The 17,212-nt window shown below is 37.8% G+C and overlaps 1 protein-coding gene across 2 annotated transcripts in view; it reads left to right on the plus strand.

Annotated features, from left to right (window-relative positions):
* Nucleotides 1-6,408: 6,408 nt before the first annotated feature.
* LTN1 (listerin E3 ubiquitin protein ligase 1) overlaps nucleotides 6,409-17,212 on the plus strand; it is a 73,657-nt gene continuing 62,853 nt past the window's right edge. Inside the window, exons 1-7 of one of the 2 annotated variants that reach the window (XM_053220649.1) lie at nucleotides 6,409-6,668; nucleotides 6,750-6,862; nucleotides 11,703-11,906; nucleotides 12,413-12,511; nucleotides 13,019-13,249; nucleotides 15,626-15,678; nucleotides 16,392-16,572. In XM_053220649.1, coding sequence (XP_053076624.1) covers nucleotides 6,635-6,668; nucleotides 6,750-6,862; nucleotides 11,703-11,906; nucleotides 12,413-12,511; nucleotides 13,019-13,249; nucleotides 15,626-15,678; nucleotides 16,392-16,572 — 915 coding nt within the window. In that variant the 5' untranslated portion in view covers nucleotides 6,409-6,634. The remainder of the gene's footprint in view (nucleotides 6,669-6,749; nucleotides 6,863-11,702; nucleotides 11,907-12,412; nucleotides 12,512-13,018; nucleotides 13,250-15,625; nucleotides 15,679-16,391; nucleotides 16,573-17,212) is intronic. The other variant, XM_053220648.1, reaches the window with a different exon arrangement.

The raw sequence follows: 17,212 nt of genomic DNA on the forward strand, positions 1-17,212 counted from the left end.
GTCTTAACCTTTTTTGGTTTTTGTTTTATTTTTGTTTTCCAATCAACAAAGCTGTGGGCATCTATTTTCTCTTCGCCTTAGATTTCCAAAAGTGGAAATTCACTCTTAAGCCTTGGATTTGTCTTGTTAAATTGTACTTGTGAAAGATTAACAAATGAAAATTGCAATTGTTCTGAATTTTCCTTTTCTCTAGATTTTTGTCAACACTGATTATTATTATTTTATCAATTTTATAGATGAAAAATCTGCATTTTATGTTATTTTCATTTAACTCAGGGTGGGTCAATTATATATCTTTTGCAGTAAATGCCTGTTTATGTGTTACTTATTTTTACTTAACTGGGAAGCCTTAAAATACTTATTTGTAAGAATTTGTTTAACAGTAAGCATATTAGCCCCCAGTTAGTTTGCAGATTTCCTCATTAGTCTACTTGTTTTTTCTGACATGGGAAAAAAAAAAAACACTTTTTAATTTAATGTATTTAAATCATCAGTAGTTTTCTTTATGGTTTTCTTTCTTTGGGGTATCAACTGAGAAGGCTTTCTGTTGCTTCAAAACCTTGGGAGCTTTCCAGATGTAAACTCCCACTGGGGGGGCAGCGAGGGAAGGAAGAGACAGGTCACTCTAGGGTAGTAGGTGGTACCTGGTTTTTGTTCGTTTTGTTTGTTTTATGGGAGAATCATAGGGCATTTGTCTCACAGTCATCAGATTGAGTCTCCGGTCGGGCTTGGGATTCTCTCTCTCTCTGTCTCTGTCTGTCTGTCTCTCTCTCTCAAAATATATAAATAAACCTATTTTTTTAAAAATGCTTATCTGGCTTTGTGCCTTTCCAAGGACTGTCTCTTTACAGCAATCCTTTTGATAGATATAGTATATAGATGTAGTATTATCTCACTTCACAGGTGATAAAACTGAGGATCAGTGAGGTTAAGTAAGATGTACAAATTTGCACCGTTAGTAGGTAGAAGAGCTGGGCTAGAAAGTCAGCATGAACCCAGAACTTGTCTTTTCCCATTATTTCATTTTTCAGGCCAGAAAGAGATATCTTTCCAATTATATTTTATGCTCCTAAGTTTTCATGGTTTTCCCCCCACATAGGAAATACACATTTTATTATTTTATTCTTGTTTTTTTCTATTATATTTTCCATTATTATTAGTCAAATCAATACCTGTACTAATACTGGATATTTATTTGAGATCTGACTGCATTTGTAAAGTGTTTTTTGAGTACTTCTTTTATTAATAATCTTGTGTTTTTCAAATAGACAGACACAATTTGCCAACAATCCTCCAGTGGCGTATTTTCCAATATTTATACTACTTATTTGTTTTTGATATATTTTTGTGGTAGTTGGAACTACAGAATCAACAATCAAGTAATTGAGTGCTGTTTGTTTCCCCTAAGTTTATGTTAATACTTATTATTTATTCGATAACTGTTTATCCACTCTGGAATGGATAAAAGTGGACCCAGTCCTCATCAAGTTTGTATTCTGGTTTGAGAGTAAGGCATTTGACAACTATTGAGACTACTATTTCTTTCCATTTGATAAGTAGAGCAATCCATGAGAATGCATACAACAGAACCTGACCCGGCTGAACTTGGGAAGAGTGGGGGATTTTGGACAGAGGGAGTGGCAAAGAAACTTTCACCCCAAAAGAGTAGCCTTAGTGAAGACCCTGAAGATGGAAAGTCTGTGACATGCCTAAGAGATGAAGTAGGCTACTGGGGCTTGTGATTGACAAGTACTGAACAGAGTGGCATGACAAGTTGGAGGGGTGGGCTGGGGCCATGTAATGCATGATCTTATAGGCCATTTTTATTTAAAAAAAAAAAAATCCTTCTAGCTGCAGCATGCATCCTAGATTGAAGAGGGAAAATGCACGTTTATAAACCAGTTAGGAGACTATTGCCAAGGAATGATTCTTGGCTTAGACAGTAGAGATGGTGATGGAGTTTGAAATGCAGAAACATTTGGGAGGTATTTAGGAGGTTAAGTTGTTAGGATTCTGAGGGGTTATTGAACAGAGGGAAAAGGGAGAGAGGAATAGGAAGGTTTATTCCAAAAGTGTAGTTTGTGAAAGTGGATTTACTGTGGTGCATGTTACCAAGATAAACAATACAAGACACCCAAGTTTGGGGGTAAAATAATTCCACTTTGGGGAGCTTGAATTTGAGTGTCCAAAAGACTTCAAATTAAGCCCTTTTTTATTTTAATTCCTTAAAAAATTTTTAAACATTTATTTTTGGGGTGGGAGGGGCAGAAAGAGGGAGACAGAGGATCCAAAGCAGGCTCCACCTTGTGAGCACAGAGCCCAGTTTGAGGCTTGAACCCATGAACCATGAGATTATGATCTGAGCTAGAATCAATAGCCACCCAGGCACCCCTTAAAATGTTTTCTACTGTTTATTTTTGAGAGAGAGCACCCATGACCTGAACCGAAGTTGGTTGCTTAACCGACTGAGCCACCCAGGTGCCTAAGCCTTCCAATAGAAATTGCGTCTGTAGGTCTGGACTGGATATAAATTTGGGAGAAAAGTTGTGAATATGGATGAAATTTCTTAAGCAGAGACTATGGATGAAGAGAGCAAATGGCCTGAATGGAATCCTGAGGGACTCCAATATTCAATATTTGGAAGCTCCATAGAGGCAAATGAGTCATCAAAGGAAACCAAGGAAAGGAAGATTACGAGAAAAAGTCTGAAAATATGGTATCAGTAACCTAGAGAGTATTTTATAGATACACTCAAATTTCTCCTCCTACCCCTTACTCCACTGGACTTGTTGAAGCAAATCCCAGACATCATATCTTTTTATCTGTACGTTCCGATGTGTGTCTCTATAAAGATATATTTAAAATGTTTTTTAATGTTTATTTTTGAGAGAGAGAGCATGGCCGGGGGTTGGGGGCCAGAGAAAGAGGGAAACACAGAATCCAAAACAGGCTCCAGGCTCTCAGCTGTCATCTCAGAGTCCAACTGGGGGTTCAAACTCATGAACCGTGAGATCATGACCTAAACCAAAGTCGGATGCTTAACCTACTGAGACACAAAGGCACCCCTCTATTTTTAAGTTTTTGAGGAACCTGCATACTGTTTTCCAGAGGGCTACACCAGTTTATAGTCCCATGAACAGTGCAAAAGCGTTCCCCTTTCTCCACATCCTGGCCAACATCTGTTGTTGCCTGAGTTGTTAATTTTAGCCAATCTGACCAGTGTGAGGGGGTACCTCATTGTGGTTTTGATTTGTATTTCCCTGATGATGAGTGATGTTGAGCATCTTTTTATGTGTCTGTTAGCCAGCTGGATGTCTTCTTTGGGAAAGTGTCTATTCGTGTCCTCAGCCCATTTCTTCACTAGATTATTTGTTTTTTGGGTGTTGAGTTTGATAAGTTCTTTATAGATTTTGGGTACTAACTTTATCTGGTATGTCATTTGCAAATACCTTCTCCCATTCTGTCAGTTGTCTTTTAGTTTTGCTGATTGTTTCCTTCGCTGTGCAGAAGTTTTTTATTTTGATGATGTCTCAATAGTTCATTTTTGCTTTTATTTCCCTTGCCTCTGGAGGGAAATACCTGGTAAGAAGTTGTTGCGGCTGAGGTCAAAGACATTGTTGCCTATTTTCTCCTCTAAGATTTTGATGGCTTCCTGTCTTACGTTTAGGTCTTTCATCCATTTTGAGTTTATTTTTGTGTATGGGGTAAGAAAGTGGTCCAGGTTCATTCTTCTGCATGTCACTGTCCGGTTTTCCCAGCACCACTTGCTGAAAAGACTGTCTTTATTCCATTGGATATTCTGTCCTGCTTTGTCAAAGATTAGTTGGCCATATGCTTGTGAGTCCATTTCTGGGTTCTCTGTTCTGTACCATCAACCTATGTGTCTGTTCCTGTGCCAGTACCATACTGTCTTGATGATTACAGCTCTGTAATAGAGCTTGAAGTCTGGAATTGTGAGGCCTCCAGCTTCGGTTTTCTTTTTCGGGATTGCTTTGGCTATTTGTGGTCTTTTCTGGCTCCATATAAATGTTAGGAGTGTTCGTTCCTGCTCTGTGAAGAATGCTGATGTTATTTTGTTGGGATTGCTTTGAATATGTAGATTGCTTTGGGTAGTATTGACATTTTAGCAATATTTGTTCTTCCAATCCATGAGCATGGAATGTTTTTCCATTTTTTCATGACTTCTTCAATTTCTTTCATAAGCTTTCTATAGCTTTCAATGTATAGATTCTTCATCTCTTTCGTTAGTTTTATTCCTAGGTATTTTATGGCTTTTGATGCAATTGTAAATGGGATCGATTCCTTCATTTCTCTTCCTGCTACTTCGTTATTGGTGTATAGAAATGCAACCTATTTCTGTACATTGATTTTATATCCTGTGACTTTGTTGAATTCATGGATCAGTTCTAGAAGTTTTTTGGTGGAGTCTTTGGGTTTTCCACATAGAGTATCATGTCATCTACAAAGAGTGAAAGTTTGACTTCCTCTTTTCCAATTTGGATGCCTTTTATTTCTTTGTGCTGTCTGATTGCTTAGGCTAGAACTTCCAACACTAGGTTGAATAACAGTGGTGAGAGTGGAACATACTTGTTGTTTTCCTCACCTTAGGGAGAAAAACTCTCAGTTTTTCTCCATGGAGGATGATGTTGGCAGTGGGTCTTTTGTATATGGTATAAATTTTATTTCAAGCCTTGTTTTTCCATTTTTTAAATTTATTTTTTAAGTAACCTTTACACCCAACACAGGGCTTGAGCTCACAATTCCAAGATCAAGAGTTGCATGCTTGGGGTGCCTGGGTGGCTCAGTTGGCTGAGCTTCCTGTCTCTTGATTTTGGCTCAGGTCATGTGGGATTGAGCCCCATGTCAGGCTGAGTGCTAGACCTGGAGCCAGCTTAAGATTCTCTCTTTCCCTCTGCCCCTCTCCTCCTCCTCTCACACTCTGTCTAAGAAAAAGAAAAAGAAAAAAGAGTTGCCTGCTCTACTGACTGAGCAAGCCAGGCACCCCTATCTTAAGCCTTTTCATTTTATATTTGTATTTTTTTCTTAGTTCCCAATGGCATTAACATAATTACATATTTGCTTTTTTAAATCAGATAGGAATTTAGATGAAAACTCATCCTTTTCAAGTAGAATTCTATGAGTTTTGACAAATGCACATAGTTGTAACCATTACCTCAATCAAGATACAGAATATTTTCATCACTTTCCAGAATTCCGTGTATCTTTGTAATAATTGCTTATTTGATTTGATTTCACAATAATAGTACTGATACTATTATGCTATTATAATTACTGAAAATAGTTTAAGAATTTTTTAAGTGTTTTTGTCAGGTATATTCCATATAGATATATAGTCAAATAAATGTGCTCTAGAGTCCACTGAAATAATTCCTCTTTGTGTTACAAAGCCATCAACTTTGATATACAGGTGTATTTGTTTCACTTTGCTTTTTTTAGGGACAGTTTCTAAATTTTTTTACTTTTGTGCTAAAATCCTGTGAAATATTTACTTGATTCTGAATTCCAGTCTACAGAACAAGCTATATTTAGAGAAGTCTGGAGCTCAGAGGAAGTGTCCCACGGAACTAGGAATCAGACGTCTCAGGGGAAGGTTCCTGCCTGGCTGCCACTGCTGGTACTCCTGAGGTGCACAATAAGGGTGATAGATTCTTGGAAAAAAGAAGAAGATGCAGAGTGAAACCAACTGCCCCTAAATGAATTGATGCTGGTGGAGCAAAGCAGTGCTGCTGGCTTGTTGCTAACAGAACGGAGCAAGTCGCTTCTCCTCCTATCAGTATCATTCTAGTCCCCACTGTTGATGGAGTCTAACAGGAAGCCAGTTGAATAAAGGAGAAATAGTTTGTATAAAGGGGTGAATGTGTGGACATGAGATACAATAACTAGCAACATTGAAAAAGGAAAATCACTTCGTACAAGATCTGTACATTTCAAATTTTTATAGACTTCCAAAAACTGCACTTAACATTTTTGATATGAAAGGGGGGGATTTAGAGAATATTACCTGGAGCATAACTTCTCAAGTTTTGTTTTTTTTTTAACTTCTCAAACTTTAACAAGACCTGGGAATCAATCTGGGGGTGCCTGGGTGGCTGAGTCGGTTCAGCTCATGATCTCACGGTTTGCGGGTTCAAGCCTCGCTTGGGGCTCAGTGCTGACTGAGCTAGCTCCAAGCCTAGAGCCTGCTTCCATTCTGTGTCTCCCTCTCTCTCTCTGTCTCCCCTCCCCCCACTTGTGTTCTGTCTGTCTCTCTCTCTCCCCCAAAAATAAATAAACATTAAAAAATGCGAAATCTGATTCAATAGTCCTGAGGTGGATCTGACAGTTTGCATTTCTAATAAATGCCCAGGTGATGCTAATGACTGCATTTTAGGAGGTTTAACATTTTGCTATCTTTCCACAGCCACGACCATGCCATTCTTCTGCTACCATAGGAGAAAAATGCCCCGTTCGTGACTCACACCAGTTTCCTACCCACTAAATAAGGGACAAACCTAGCCCCCGGACAGCGCGAAAGACAGGATTTGGAGCATCGGTGCTCGGCTTGGCCTCTTATTGGGCATGGATGACGTCACTCGGCCAGGCGTGGCTCTAGTTGTGACGTTTCCCAAGGCGGATGGTCAAGGACGCGGCGGAAGGCGGGAGCGGAAGTGAGGAGGCTGGAGGGCGGGGTGGGTGGCGGAAGGGGAGGGCCGGGGAAGTCGCTCCAGTGGGTCCTTTTCCGGCGCTAGGGGCCGGAAGTTGTGGCCCGGCGGTGTCAACCTGGGAGCTGCAGGCTGGGAGTGTGGCTGAGACAGCGACCATGGGCGGGAAGAACAAGCAGCGGACCAAGGGGAACCTGAGGGTGAGTGCGAAGTGGCTCGGCCGACCGGGAGGAGTTCTTCTCTCGAAGCGGCTGGCTCCACCACGCGCGCGGCCGGAGGGCTTGTGGAGCGCGGTTGTGGGGAGGCGTGTGTTTGCGTGTCGAGTGTGACCTCCCGGTTGTGTGTGCGCCCCCACGAGCGGGATGGGTTGCCTACGAGGAGATTGGGGATTTGCGAGAGAAAAGATGGTCCATGCTAGAGCTGTCTCCACCTGAGCACAGACCCCAACAGTTTCCATTAAGAAATGGTTCAGTGTCTGTCTCAACTGGAAGGTTACCTGGCCGGGGTAGCAGGGGTTCGGGTGGGGGGAGTGGCGTTAGGAACAAGGGAGTTGGGTAGGAAGCATTTAAAGTGAGCCTGGTGTGCGGGGCATCTCGACTCATGTCGCCCATTTGCTCAAAAACCTGGGGCTCCCCACATTCCTCGGGGGTAAAGGCCGAATCCCCGACGATGGTATGTGGCCTGCCTTTGGCCCCTTCCTGTCTCTGGCACCATCTTCAACGTCCTCCTCCTCGCTCGCTCCCTCCATCCAGCCACACTGACCTCGTCACCGAGCCTTGACCTTGCCTGGCAGGCTCCCCAACGCTCTTTTGTTAGGTGGCTGCAAATATTGCCGGAGACACCCCATTGAGCTCTCTCATGATCGCCTGTTTTTAAAGTGTAGCCCTCCTCCCACTCCCTGTGCTCCTTTCCTGCTTATCTTACTCCTTTGCACTTAGGACTTCTCATATACCGTGTAATTTACTGTCTCCCTTTATGTACTGTCTTGCTTCCCTGGGATGTAAGTATTATGAAGTCAGGTGTTTTCATGAAGGCTGTTGTTATTCTAGGAGCGTAGGACAAGGATTGGCATAGAGTAGACGCTAGCTAAATACTGTTTGAAGAATACCCACAAGTGGATTAAACCTACATGATGAGGGATGTCATAATGTATTTTTATGGTACTAGGTTTGTTATGGCACAGTCCAATTTTATGGGAGTGCTTTTCCCCTGTTTCTGATCAAATTCTAGTGATATCAGTACAACATTGTCTTAGATCTGTCATTTAGTCTGTTTTTGGCAGATAGTACCAACAATAATAGTGACTTGCCTTGTGCGGGTACTGCGTTAAACACTTGCATTCTCATTGGATTTTAATTTTTTTATTTAAATAATTTTCTTTTTTTTTTTAAGTATTCCAAATATGAGGGAAAGTTGCAAAAATATTAGAGTGACAAGCCATATGTTCTTTACCTAGAATCACCAGTTGTTAATATTTGGTGACGCTTGTTTTCTCTCTCTAAATATATGTGTTTTGCTGAACCATATGAGAACTAGTTGCATACATCATGACACTTAGCTCCCAAGTACTTCAGCAGGTATATTCTAAACAAATGCCATTCTTCTACATAACCTTGAGCAATTACAACATGCGGAAAATTTAACTTCAGTAAAATACTATTATCTAATAACATAGAACACTATTTAGATTTCTGTAGTCATCTCAATAATGTTCTCTATAACTTGTTATGAGATACAGCATTTAAAAAAAACACTGAAGGTCCAATCAAGGATGGAGTGATTCCATTCAGTTATTTAGTTCTAGGTAGTTTTCCCGTGTTTTGTTTTGTTTTGTTTTCTTCTGCTGCTGCTTCTTTTTTGAGGGTAGTTCTTCTATAACAGGGACAGTCTGGAAAAGTCTAGGCCACTTGTTTTACTTAATTTAGAATTGTCTAATTGTTCCTTTGATTGGATTCAGGTTAAACAGTTTTTGATAGGAATGCTTCATAGGTGCTGTAGCATCATCAGTGGATCGGGTGCACATGATGCTTGCGTGTCTTATTAGTGATGTTATTTAATCACTTGGTTAATGTGATGTCCATTATAAGAGTATCTTTTTCTACTGGCTATTAGCAAATAACACTGGGAGTGGTATTTTGAGACTGAGAATAACCTGTTCTCTCACAAACTTTCACTTAATTGTTTTAGCATCCTTTGTTGATTTCTTGCTGCAATCAATTTAAATGGTTTAAAAACTATATTTAGTTTTGACAGTAACCCAAGTAACAGCTTAGTTGCTATTTTTTTTTTTTTCATTTTAAAGATAATGGTTCGGAGGCTTAGAGGAATTAATTTACCTACGTTCATTAGCCAGGAAGTTGCATAGTTGAGGTTTGAACCTCAGATGGCAGTCTTTCATTCAACAGAAGACTTTGAGTACTGAATGCCATGTGTTCAAAGATGATAGATGTTTCTTATTCTTGAACTGTTAGTCTGATGAGAGACATATAAGTAAGCAAATGATTATAGTATATTAAAGAACTATGATACAGGTGTGAGTAGAAAGAAAACAGTGGAACAGAAAAAGAATGGTACTTGACCTGCGGGAGACAAAGGTTGAAAACAAGAGTGTGTTTTGAAAGATGAGTAAGAGTTTGTCAGGCAATGGAAAGAAAGAAAAGGTTTTCAGGCAAAGAGAAGAGATTGCACAAACATCAGATTGTGAAGGACATAACCTATTCAGAGAACTGTGAATTCACTTTGGGACTGGAACATCAGTGGTGGCAGCAAAATTGGGAGAGGAGGGGAGGACCTGTGACAAGGGAAGGAAGAGTGTTGGGAGATACACCTTGGAGAAGTGGAGGCCAGATGCTGAAATATCTTGTAAATCTTCCAGAGTTTGGCCTTTAAACTGTAGAGTCAGGATTGCCACCTCAGATACCTCTAGAAGACAGGCACAAAGGAGTGAAGTAGGGGCGTGCCTGGGTGGCTTAGTCAGTTAAGTGTCCAGCCCAACTCTTGGTTCTGGCTCAGGTCATGATCTCACAGACGGTTGTGAGATCGAGCCCTGCGTCTGGCTCTCTGCTGACAGCGTGGAGCCTACTTGGAATTTTCTCTCTTCCTCTCTGCCCCTCCCCTGCTCATGTGCGCGCTCTCTCTCTCTCTCTCTCTCTCTCTCTCTCTGTAAAAAAAAAAAAAAGAAAGAAAAATGAAGCGCATGTAGTATAAGGAATAAAATCAAGGTTCTTAATTTTTGAACTGTGGGTATAAGCATTTAATATACAGTAGAGGAAGTAATAAGAAACAGTAACTATTTTAAGCTCAAAGTAAACATTGAATAAAAAGACACAATTAGCCTATTTTAAAAATAATTTGTTACTTTACCATTGGAAATTGGAAATCTCATACCTTTCTTCACTCAATTACCTCTAGCAGCTCTGGTATTTCAGGTCAGTTCAGAATTTAGCCTTGACTCCTTTAGCTTTTAGCATTAACTAGTTTTTTATACTAGTTCATTATTCTGTTTTATAATAAAACTTTACAAATGGTATTATAGATAAAATTCTGATGATGTCCCAGTGTCATCATACTTAGTTTTCAACATTGTATTATAATTCACTAAGTTCCTTTGTAGCTCTTTATTCATGTACCAGTATTGAGAAAGGCGAACTGAATAATGTTAGTTCATTTTAATGAAGTTCCAAAATAGAGAACTTTTTTTGAAATTAGTCTTAAATGCTACTATTTTGGAAAAAAATGTAATTCATGTTATCATTTTCATTTCTGGTCATTCAGTTTAGAAAGTAGCCGAGATTATTCCTTGACAAATGAGTTTCCCAAACACAATTTTGCTAGGTATGAGCAAATTGAATCACCTTTCAGCCATTCTTTTAGAGAGGTCAGGAACAGATGAATACGTGGGTTGTAACGTCGTCATGCTAGACATTGAACTGAGGCATTTTTCTATTAGCTAACAATGGATATGTTTGTTTCTTTAGCAGTTTAAATGTTTTCTTTACCGCAATCAACCTATTAACTTTTTGTACTAGGAAGCTACTATATTGTGTATCGAGTTAACAAACCACAGGCTATGGTTCAAAGGAATGTATCATATATCCTGACCATTGTATTGATTTTATGTCCATAGTAATATAATTTGTGACCATTATAGCTCAAAGAAGTTAGAGTAACTTTGGGTATGTAGAAATGAGTGTGTCTGCCCTCAAGGAACTCCTAGTCCTAGAAATAGCTATCCTTAGATTGGTCCCATGGTGATTGTTTAATAAATGTTTGTTGAATGGATGAAAAGATACAATTCATTTATGAATCAATTTTATATCATTACATAGTACACATTTGTGTGTATATACTCTTTATACAAATTTGGAAATTAATTTTATAAAGTAGTATTTATTCTTACTGTATGTGATGCATTCTGAGTTTTAACATTTTATTCTATTTTTTTGAAATGCTGTCTTGACCCATTAAGTTAATATCATGAGCCACTAATGGATTGTGTCCAGTTTAATAAACATTTTTCTGATGTTTAGCACACCAGAAAATAGTTCCTAGGATAATTATTAATAGATTCTTAGTGATGGGAACATTGCAGTGGATGAAATCTTAGGCTAGGAAATAAAAAGTTCTTGGGGCTCCTGGGTCACTCAGTCAGTTAAGCTTTCGCCTCTTGATTTCAGCTCAGGTCATGATCTCTTGATTCATGAGATCAAGCCCCATATTGGGCTCTGCACTGTCAGTATAGAGCCTGCCTGGGATTCTCTTTTTTCTGTGCCCCTCCCCTAGTCGTGTGTGTATGTGTGTGTGTGTGTGTGTGTGTGTGTGTGTGTGTGTGTGTACACTCATGCTCTCTCTCTCAAAATAAATAAATTTAAAAAAACATTTAAAAAGAGAGGCTTTATTAAAAAAAAAAAAACTAGCAAACAAAACTTCTCAAATAAAAGCTTGTTCCTCTCTGGGAATTGTGAAGGATAAGAACTCAAAATTAAATATTGAACTCTTCCTAGACTCTGAATCTCCCCCTGCCCCCCACTTTCTTATCAGCCTTCAAACAGTGGCCGAGCTGCAGAACTCCTTGCCAAAGAACAGGGAACAGTGCCTGGATTTATTGGTTTTGGAACGTCACAGAATGACCTCGGCTATGTTCCTGCTATTCAGGGAGCTGAAGAAATTGACAGTCTTGTAGATTCTGATTTCCGAATGGTGCTGCGGAAACTTTCTAAGAAAGATGTCACAACAAAGTTAAAAGTAAGTTTTATGTTGTTTTTTATAAAAATGATCAAGAAAATTCTTTAGTTAGAACAACGTGTCAATTGGTATATTTTATGTAAAGCAAAATGAGCAATCATTTATCACTAATAAGTTCTTTTACAATTGTCCTTTTTTCTGACACATAGACTTAAGCTTAGTTTACCATTTATCTTCTAGATTACAAATTTGTTTGTCATTCTGCACTTACTTGAACCATTTTGGAATTCTGGCTGTGCAGTTTTTCCCATTAGAGAATGGGAAATTTGACCTTATAATATTAAATTGAGTTTTTTGTTTGTGTATATTTTATTTTTTAAAAAAATTGAGAAGCTTCTATCATAGTATGCTGTGAAGGAACCCTTCAAATTAGTCCCATATGGCACAAACAGAAGCAGTGCATTCTCCCGTTACATAAAATAGACTGTTTCTAGCACAGAAAAGATCTAATGAGTAGCCAATATTATGGCGGTTGATTCTTAGTAATGTTGCTAATTTACTTTCAGGCTATGCAGGAATTTGGAACCATGTGTACAGAGAGAGACACAGAAGTCGTAAAAGGAGTTCTTCCATACTGGCCAAGAATTTTCTGCAAAATTTCACTTGTAAGTATTAAAAACTTACACTAGTTTATTTCGTTGTACAGTTTTTGATTGAAGTCATGAGAACTATTACACGTACATGATTCATTTTTGGTGAGGAGTATAAAATGTTATGTCAATATTACGCAATTTGGATCATGTTAAGTTGTATAAAGTGTATTTGAAGTCTGGGTTTTCAAAACTGATGTGATTACTAGAGGATTACCTAGATACTTTCTAGTTATAGTAAATTCTGACAGTTTAACTTCTTTGTATATTTGCTGGAAGAGAATGAGAGTGAATTGCTTAATATTGAAGGCCTAACCTTGAATAGTCTATCTTGAATAGTTTTTATCATTGCGAGAAGGGGAAAAGGGAAGATTAATCAGTTTTTTTCACATAATAATTAATTTTAGTTTAGCTCTGCACATAGGTGAATTCTTACTAATGGGTCATCATAGCATATCTGGAAATGTCTGTATATGTTTTTATGGGTTAGAGCTATTTTAAACCATATTATATTTTCAATAGGATCACGATCGCCGGGTTCGAGAAGCCACGCAGCAGGCTTTTGAAAAGCTTATCCTTAAAGTAAAGAAACACTTGGCTCCTTATTTAAAAAGTTTAATGGGCTATTGGTTAATGGCTCAGTGTGATACTTACACGCCAGCTGCATCTGCAGCAAAAGATGCCTTTGAAGCAGCTTTCCCTCCAAGCAAGCAACCTGAAGCCATAGCATTTTGTAAGGATGAAATTACAAGTGTAAGTTCTTGGAGTGATTCTGTATTTTTTTTCTCAAGTATTTAAGGGATATAGGCATATTATAACAACAGCTCTTTCGCCTGGCGTTATAAAGGAATGAGTAAGTGAAATATTTTTAATGGAAGTTTGCCTTTCAAAAATGGTGTTTAACAAAATTGACCATTTTTGATTTTTAACATAATTAGCATTTTGGATTGGATCTTTCTAAGTTATTTAAATTTTTCATCTTTAATTTATATAAATCCTAGTCATACTACCTAAAAATTCAGGTGTATACTTTATGATACATAATCTGAAAAAAGAGTACGTCTAAAAAAAATTTAAATTTAAATCCTAAAAATAAATGTAAATAAAAATAAATCTGTACCCTAAAAAATAAATCTAAATTTATTTTTCCCCATATTTCCATATCAATACAAGTATACAGATCTACTTCATTCTTTCTGTTGGTTTTCTGAAATTCCTTTGTATGGATGTACAACAGTTTATTTAACTCCTTTTATATTATGCATTTGGGTTTTCCCTGGTTTTTATTGTAACAAATACTGCGTCAGAGAACATTTTTGAATAGATTTCTTCATACTCTGTCGGAGTGATAGTAGAATTTCTAGTAATTCTAGAAATTCTAGAAATTGTTGGGTCAAAGGATGAGAACATTTAAAAATATTTTTATACTGATAAATTGTCCTTCAAAAGGCCATATATATTTATATTGTCATTAACAGATAGGAAAGTTTCTCCAACACTTGGCCAGGGTTCTTGCAACACTTTTGCAAGACTGATATCAGCCATAACTTTTGTGGCTTTCGGTTTGTATCTTATACTGTCCTTCATTTCTTCTCCCTTTATCTGCTATTCCTAATATGTGGGTCGGAAAAACCAGACAACTGAGTTCATTAGTATTCTCTCAAGAAATGAAAGTAGACGTACTATGAATGATGGGGAAATTGAGGATTTTAAAAAATTCATGCTGGCATTCATTCCTTTATTGAGTACTTCTGTGTTTCCATAGCACCCTGTGTCTTTGTTAAACACCATCCCTCATTTCAGTTAGTCAGCCTCTCTGTGGCTTCCTATTATACTTACATGTCCAGATTTCTTATCCTGGCCTATAGGGCTCTGCATGGTCTGGTCCCGGCTTACCTATCTGATCTTTTCACCTAACTCTTCCCCTGCACACACACACATGTGCATTCTAGTTCCCCATTTAAGTTCTTGGTTCTTCCACTTTTCATTTTTCAAGTTTACCAAGTTTGTTTTTCTAGGGAGAGGGTTTATAGCTTCAATCATATTCTCAAAGGGAGTTCTCAACCCAAGAATCATTGGTATATTTGAAATATCAAGTGATAAGTGTTGTGAGAGTGAAGTGTCATGAGTTTGGACACTAGGAATTTAAGAAAATGGATTTTGAGACAACCAATTTGGCTATTCATAGTTTTTTGTTTGGTTGGTTTTTTGTTTCTTGGCTTTGTTATGGATGGATAACTGATCATTGAATATGTGGATTAGTTCCTGCATTATTTTTCCATTAGTTGGTTATGTCACAGTTCCTTACAGATATTGGGCTTGAACTTTCCTAAGTTCAAAATCAGTTTTTTAGAGAGGGGTTAGGCCATTGAGACCAAAATGTCAAATTTACAGGCATTATGTCATACTGTCTATAAGAACATGGGCTCTGGGTTTCTGTCACATTCTGTCATTAGTTATGCATGACCTTGGGTAAGTTTCTGTGCCTCTATTTCTTTATCTATTAAAGTAGAAATTAACTTGTACTTCATTGAGCAGTTGTGAGGATTAATTTAGTTAATGGATGAAATGTGCTCAAAGCAATACCTGGCATATGGAAAAGTTAGCTGTTATAGTTGCTGATAAAAGCGATACTAGAATAGTGAGTTCTCTAGTACTGCATGCTGGAAGTAGGCAGACTTACCCACTTTGAATGGAACCTTAGACTTTCCTCCATGATGGAACAGAGCACAATGTGTGTTCTCCCTTATGCGCAGGGAGATGCTCAAAAAGAGAGGAGAGGAAAACAGCCTGAATTTCTCTTTCCAACTTACTAATCGGGAATTCTGCTTCACTGCTGTGTACAGGAGGAATGGAGAGACAAGAGACCAGGAGTATTTAGGGGAAGATTCTTGATGGGTACTGGAAATGTTCAGAAGTACCCTCTCTTTCTTACCCCAGTCAACCTTAGGGATTCATAGGGAAAGAAAAATAGGTAAAATTCAAACCTTTTAGTTTTGCTGCTTAGTTTTGCTAATTTTGCGGGGAAGGGGTAAGAGCGTTTAAGTAAGACGAGGTTTATGCTCTAACTGTTCACCATTGACAGTTCAATAAAATCTCAAGGCTCATGGGATTTTTCCTCCTGTGTAGGTGCTACAGGATCATCTTATAAAAGAAACACCCGATACACTCAGTGATCCACAGTAAGTTGTGTTATATCTATGTAACTCACGTTAAGGATTGGCTTCGCTCATCCGTAACAAGATGGTAATTTCAATGTGACATTTTTAAAAAAGAGATTCTTAAAGTAGAGATGAAAATACTTACTATAATGCTATATGCCAGGTGCTATTTTAAGTGTTTTTACTTGCAGTTATCTTGCTATTTAACTTGAATTATCTGGGCATTACACATTTGGTTGTTTAAAAAGAGATGTTTTTATATTTTTCCCACATTTACCTTTTGATTGTCCTAGCAGGAATCATTTTAAGGTCTGGTTGAACTAGTGGAAGAACTCTGAATAGTTCTGTTGAGAGTGGTAAAATCACCCATTTACTTTTGCGTACTAGTCAAACTATTAGGAGTCCCTAATGGCAAGTAATCCTAGATGCACTGATATCCATTCCCTAGACTCATCCTATTACTTGCTACTGAGAACAGTATATTGCCCACTTTTTTCAAGCCACGGCTTTTCATCTACTTTCCCCTTGTATTAGTTGAAAAATGTGTGATTCAAATTTTGTGTTTGTTTGTATTTTAAGGGAGGAGGGTTGGCACAGGACGAATAGAATGCAGAAATAAAAATAAAGCAACTTTGGTAGATATTTAATGATAAAACATTTAAAATAGAGGTGCCAAGTATGTAGTTTGGCTTATGCTCAATTCTTATATATGTTTATTTTCTTTTCACATCAAGAACGGTTCCAGAGGAAGAAAGAGAAGCTAAATTCTATCGGGTTGTAACTTGTTCCTTATTGGCATTAAAAAAATTGCTTTGCCTCTTACCTGATAATGAGCTTGATTCTCTGGAGGAAAAATTTAAGTCTCTTTTATCACAGAATAAGTTTTGGAAATATGGAAAACACAGTATACCTCAGGTATCTTAATCTTTTATTGTAAACATCTGTGACTCCTTTTTTCCACCCTGATCTTGTTAGTTTATGTTTGTGTTTTATGCTTATTGTTTAGGTTTAAAACTCTGCAAACACATCTTTGTGGTTGGACTGAATTGCCTCTTTTACTGCAATGTTATTGTATTTTCACTTTTTTATTTAGTTATTTAGACTTCAGAGTTGTATTATCACACTGTTCTGTTCATGGTACTTTAAAATTGTTGGTGTGCATGAAGGTCTTCTAATTTCATGCATTTTTTTTTCTCTTATGTCTCTGTCTCCTTCTCCATCCTCTGCTAGCTAACCATTCTAAATGTGCTTAGTGTATGTCCTTTTGTATGTATAGTTGATTCTTCTTATTCATGGTAATTAGCTTATATGAAGAACCCATGAATACTGATTAAGTGAATACTGCAGCATTACTCTTAGGGGAAATATAGGATTGGGTGCCTGTGAGTCTCTGGTCACAACATTTTTGTCCGTTGGTCAATAAGAAACCTTGTTTTATGTGTGTCTCTGTAAAGACATCTTATTAATAGATATTGTTGATTCATTAACATTGACAAAGACAACAGCACTAGAAGTCATGCCTGAATGAAGCTTCTGTAACACTTTCTCTATTGGG

The sequence above is a fragment of the Acinonyx jubatus genome, chromosome C2, assembly GCF_027475565.1.
Source record: "Acinonyx jubatus isolate Ajub_Pintada_27869175 chromosome C2, VMU_Ajub_asm_v1.0, whole genome shotgun sequence".
NCBI classification, from domain to species: domain Eukaryota; kingdom Metazoa; phylum Chordata; class Mammalia; order Carnivora; family Felidae; genus Acinonyx; species Acinonyx jubatus.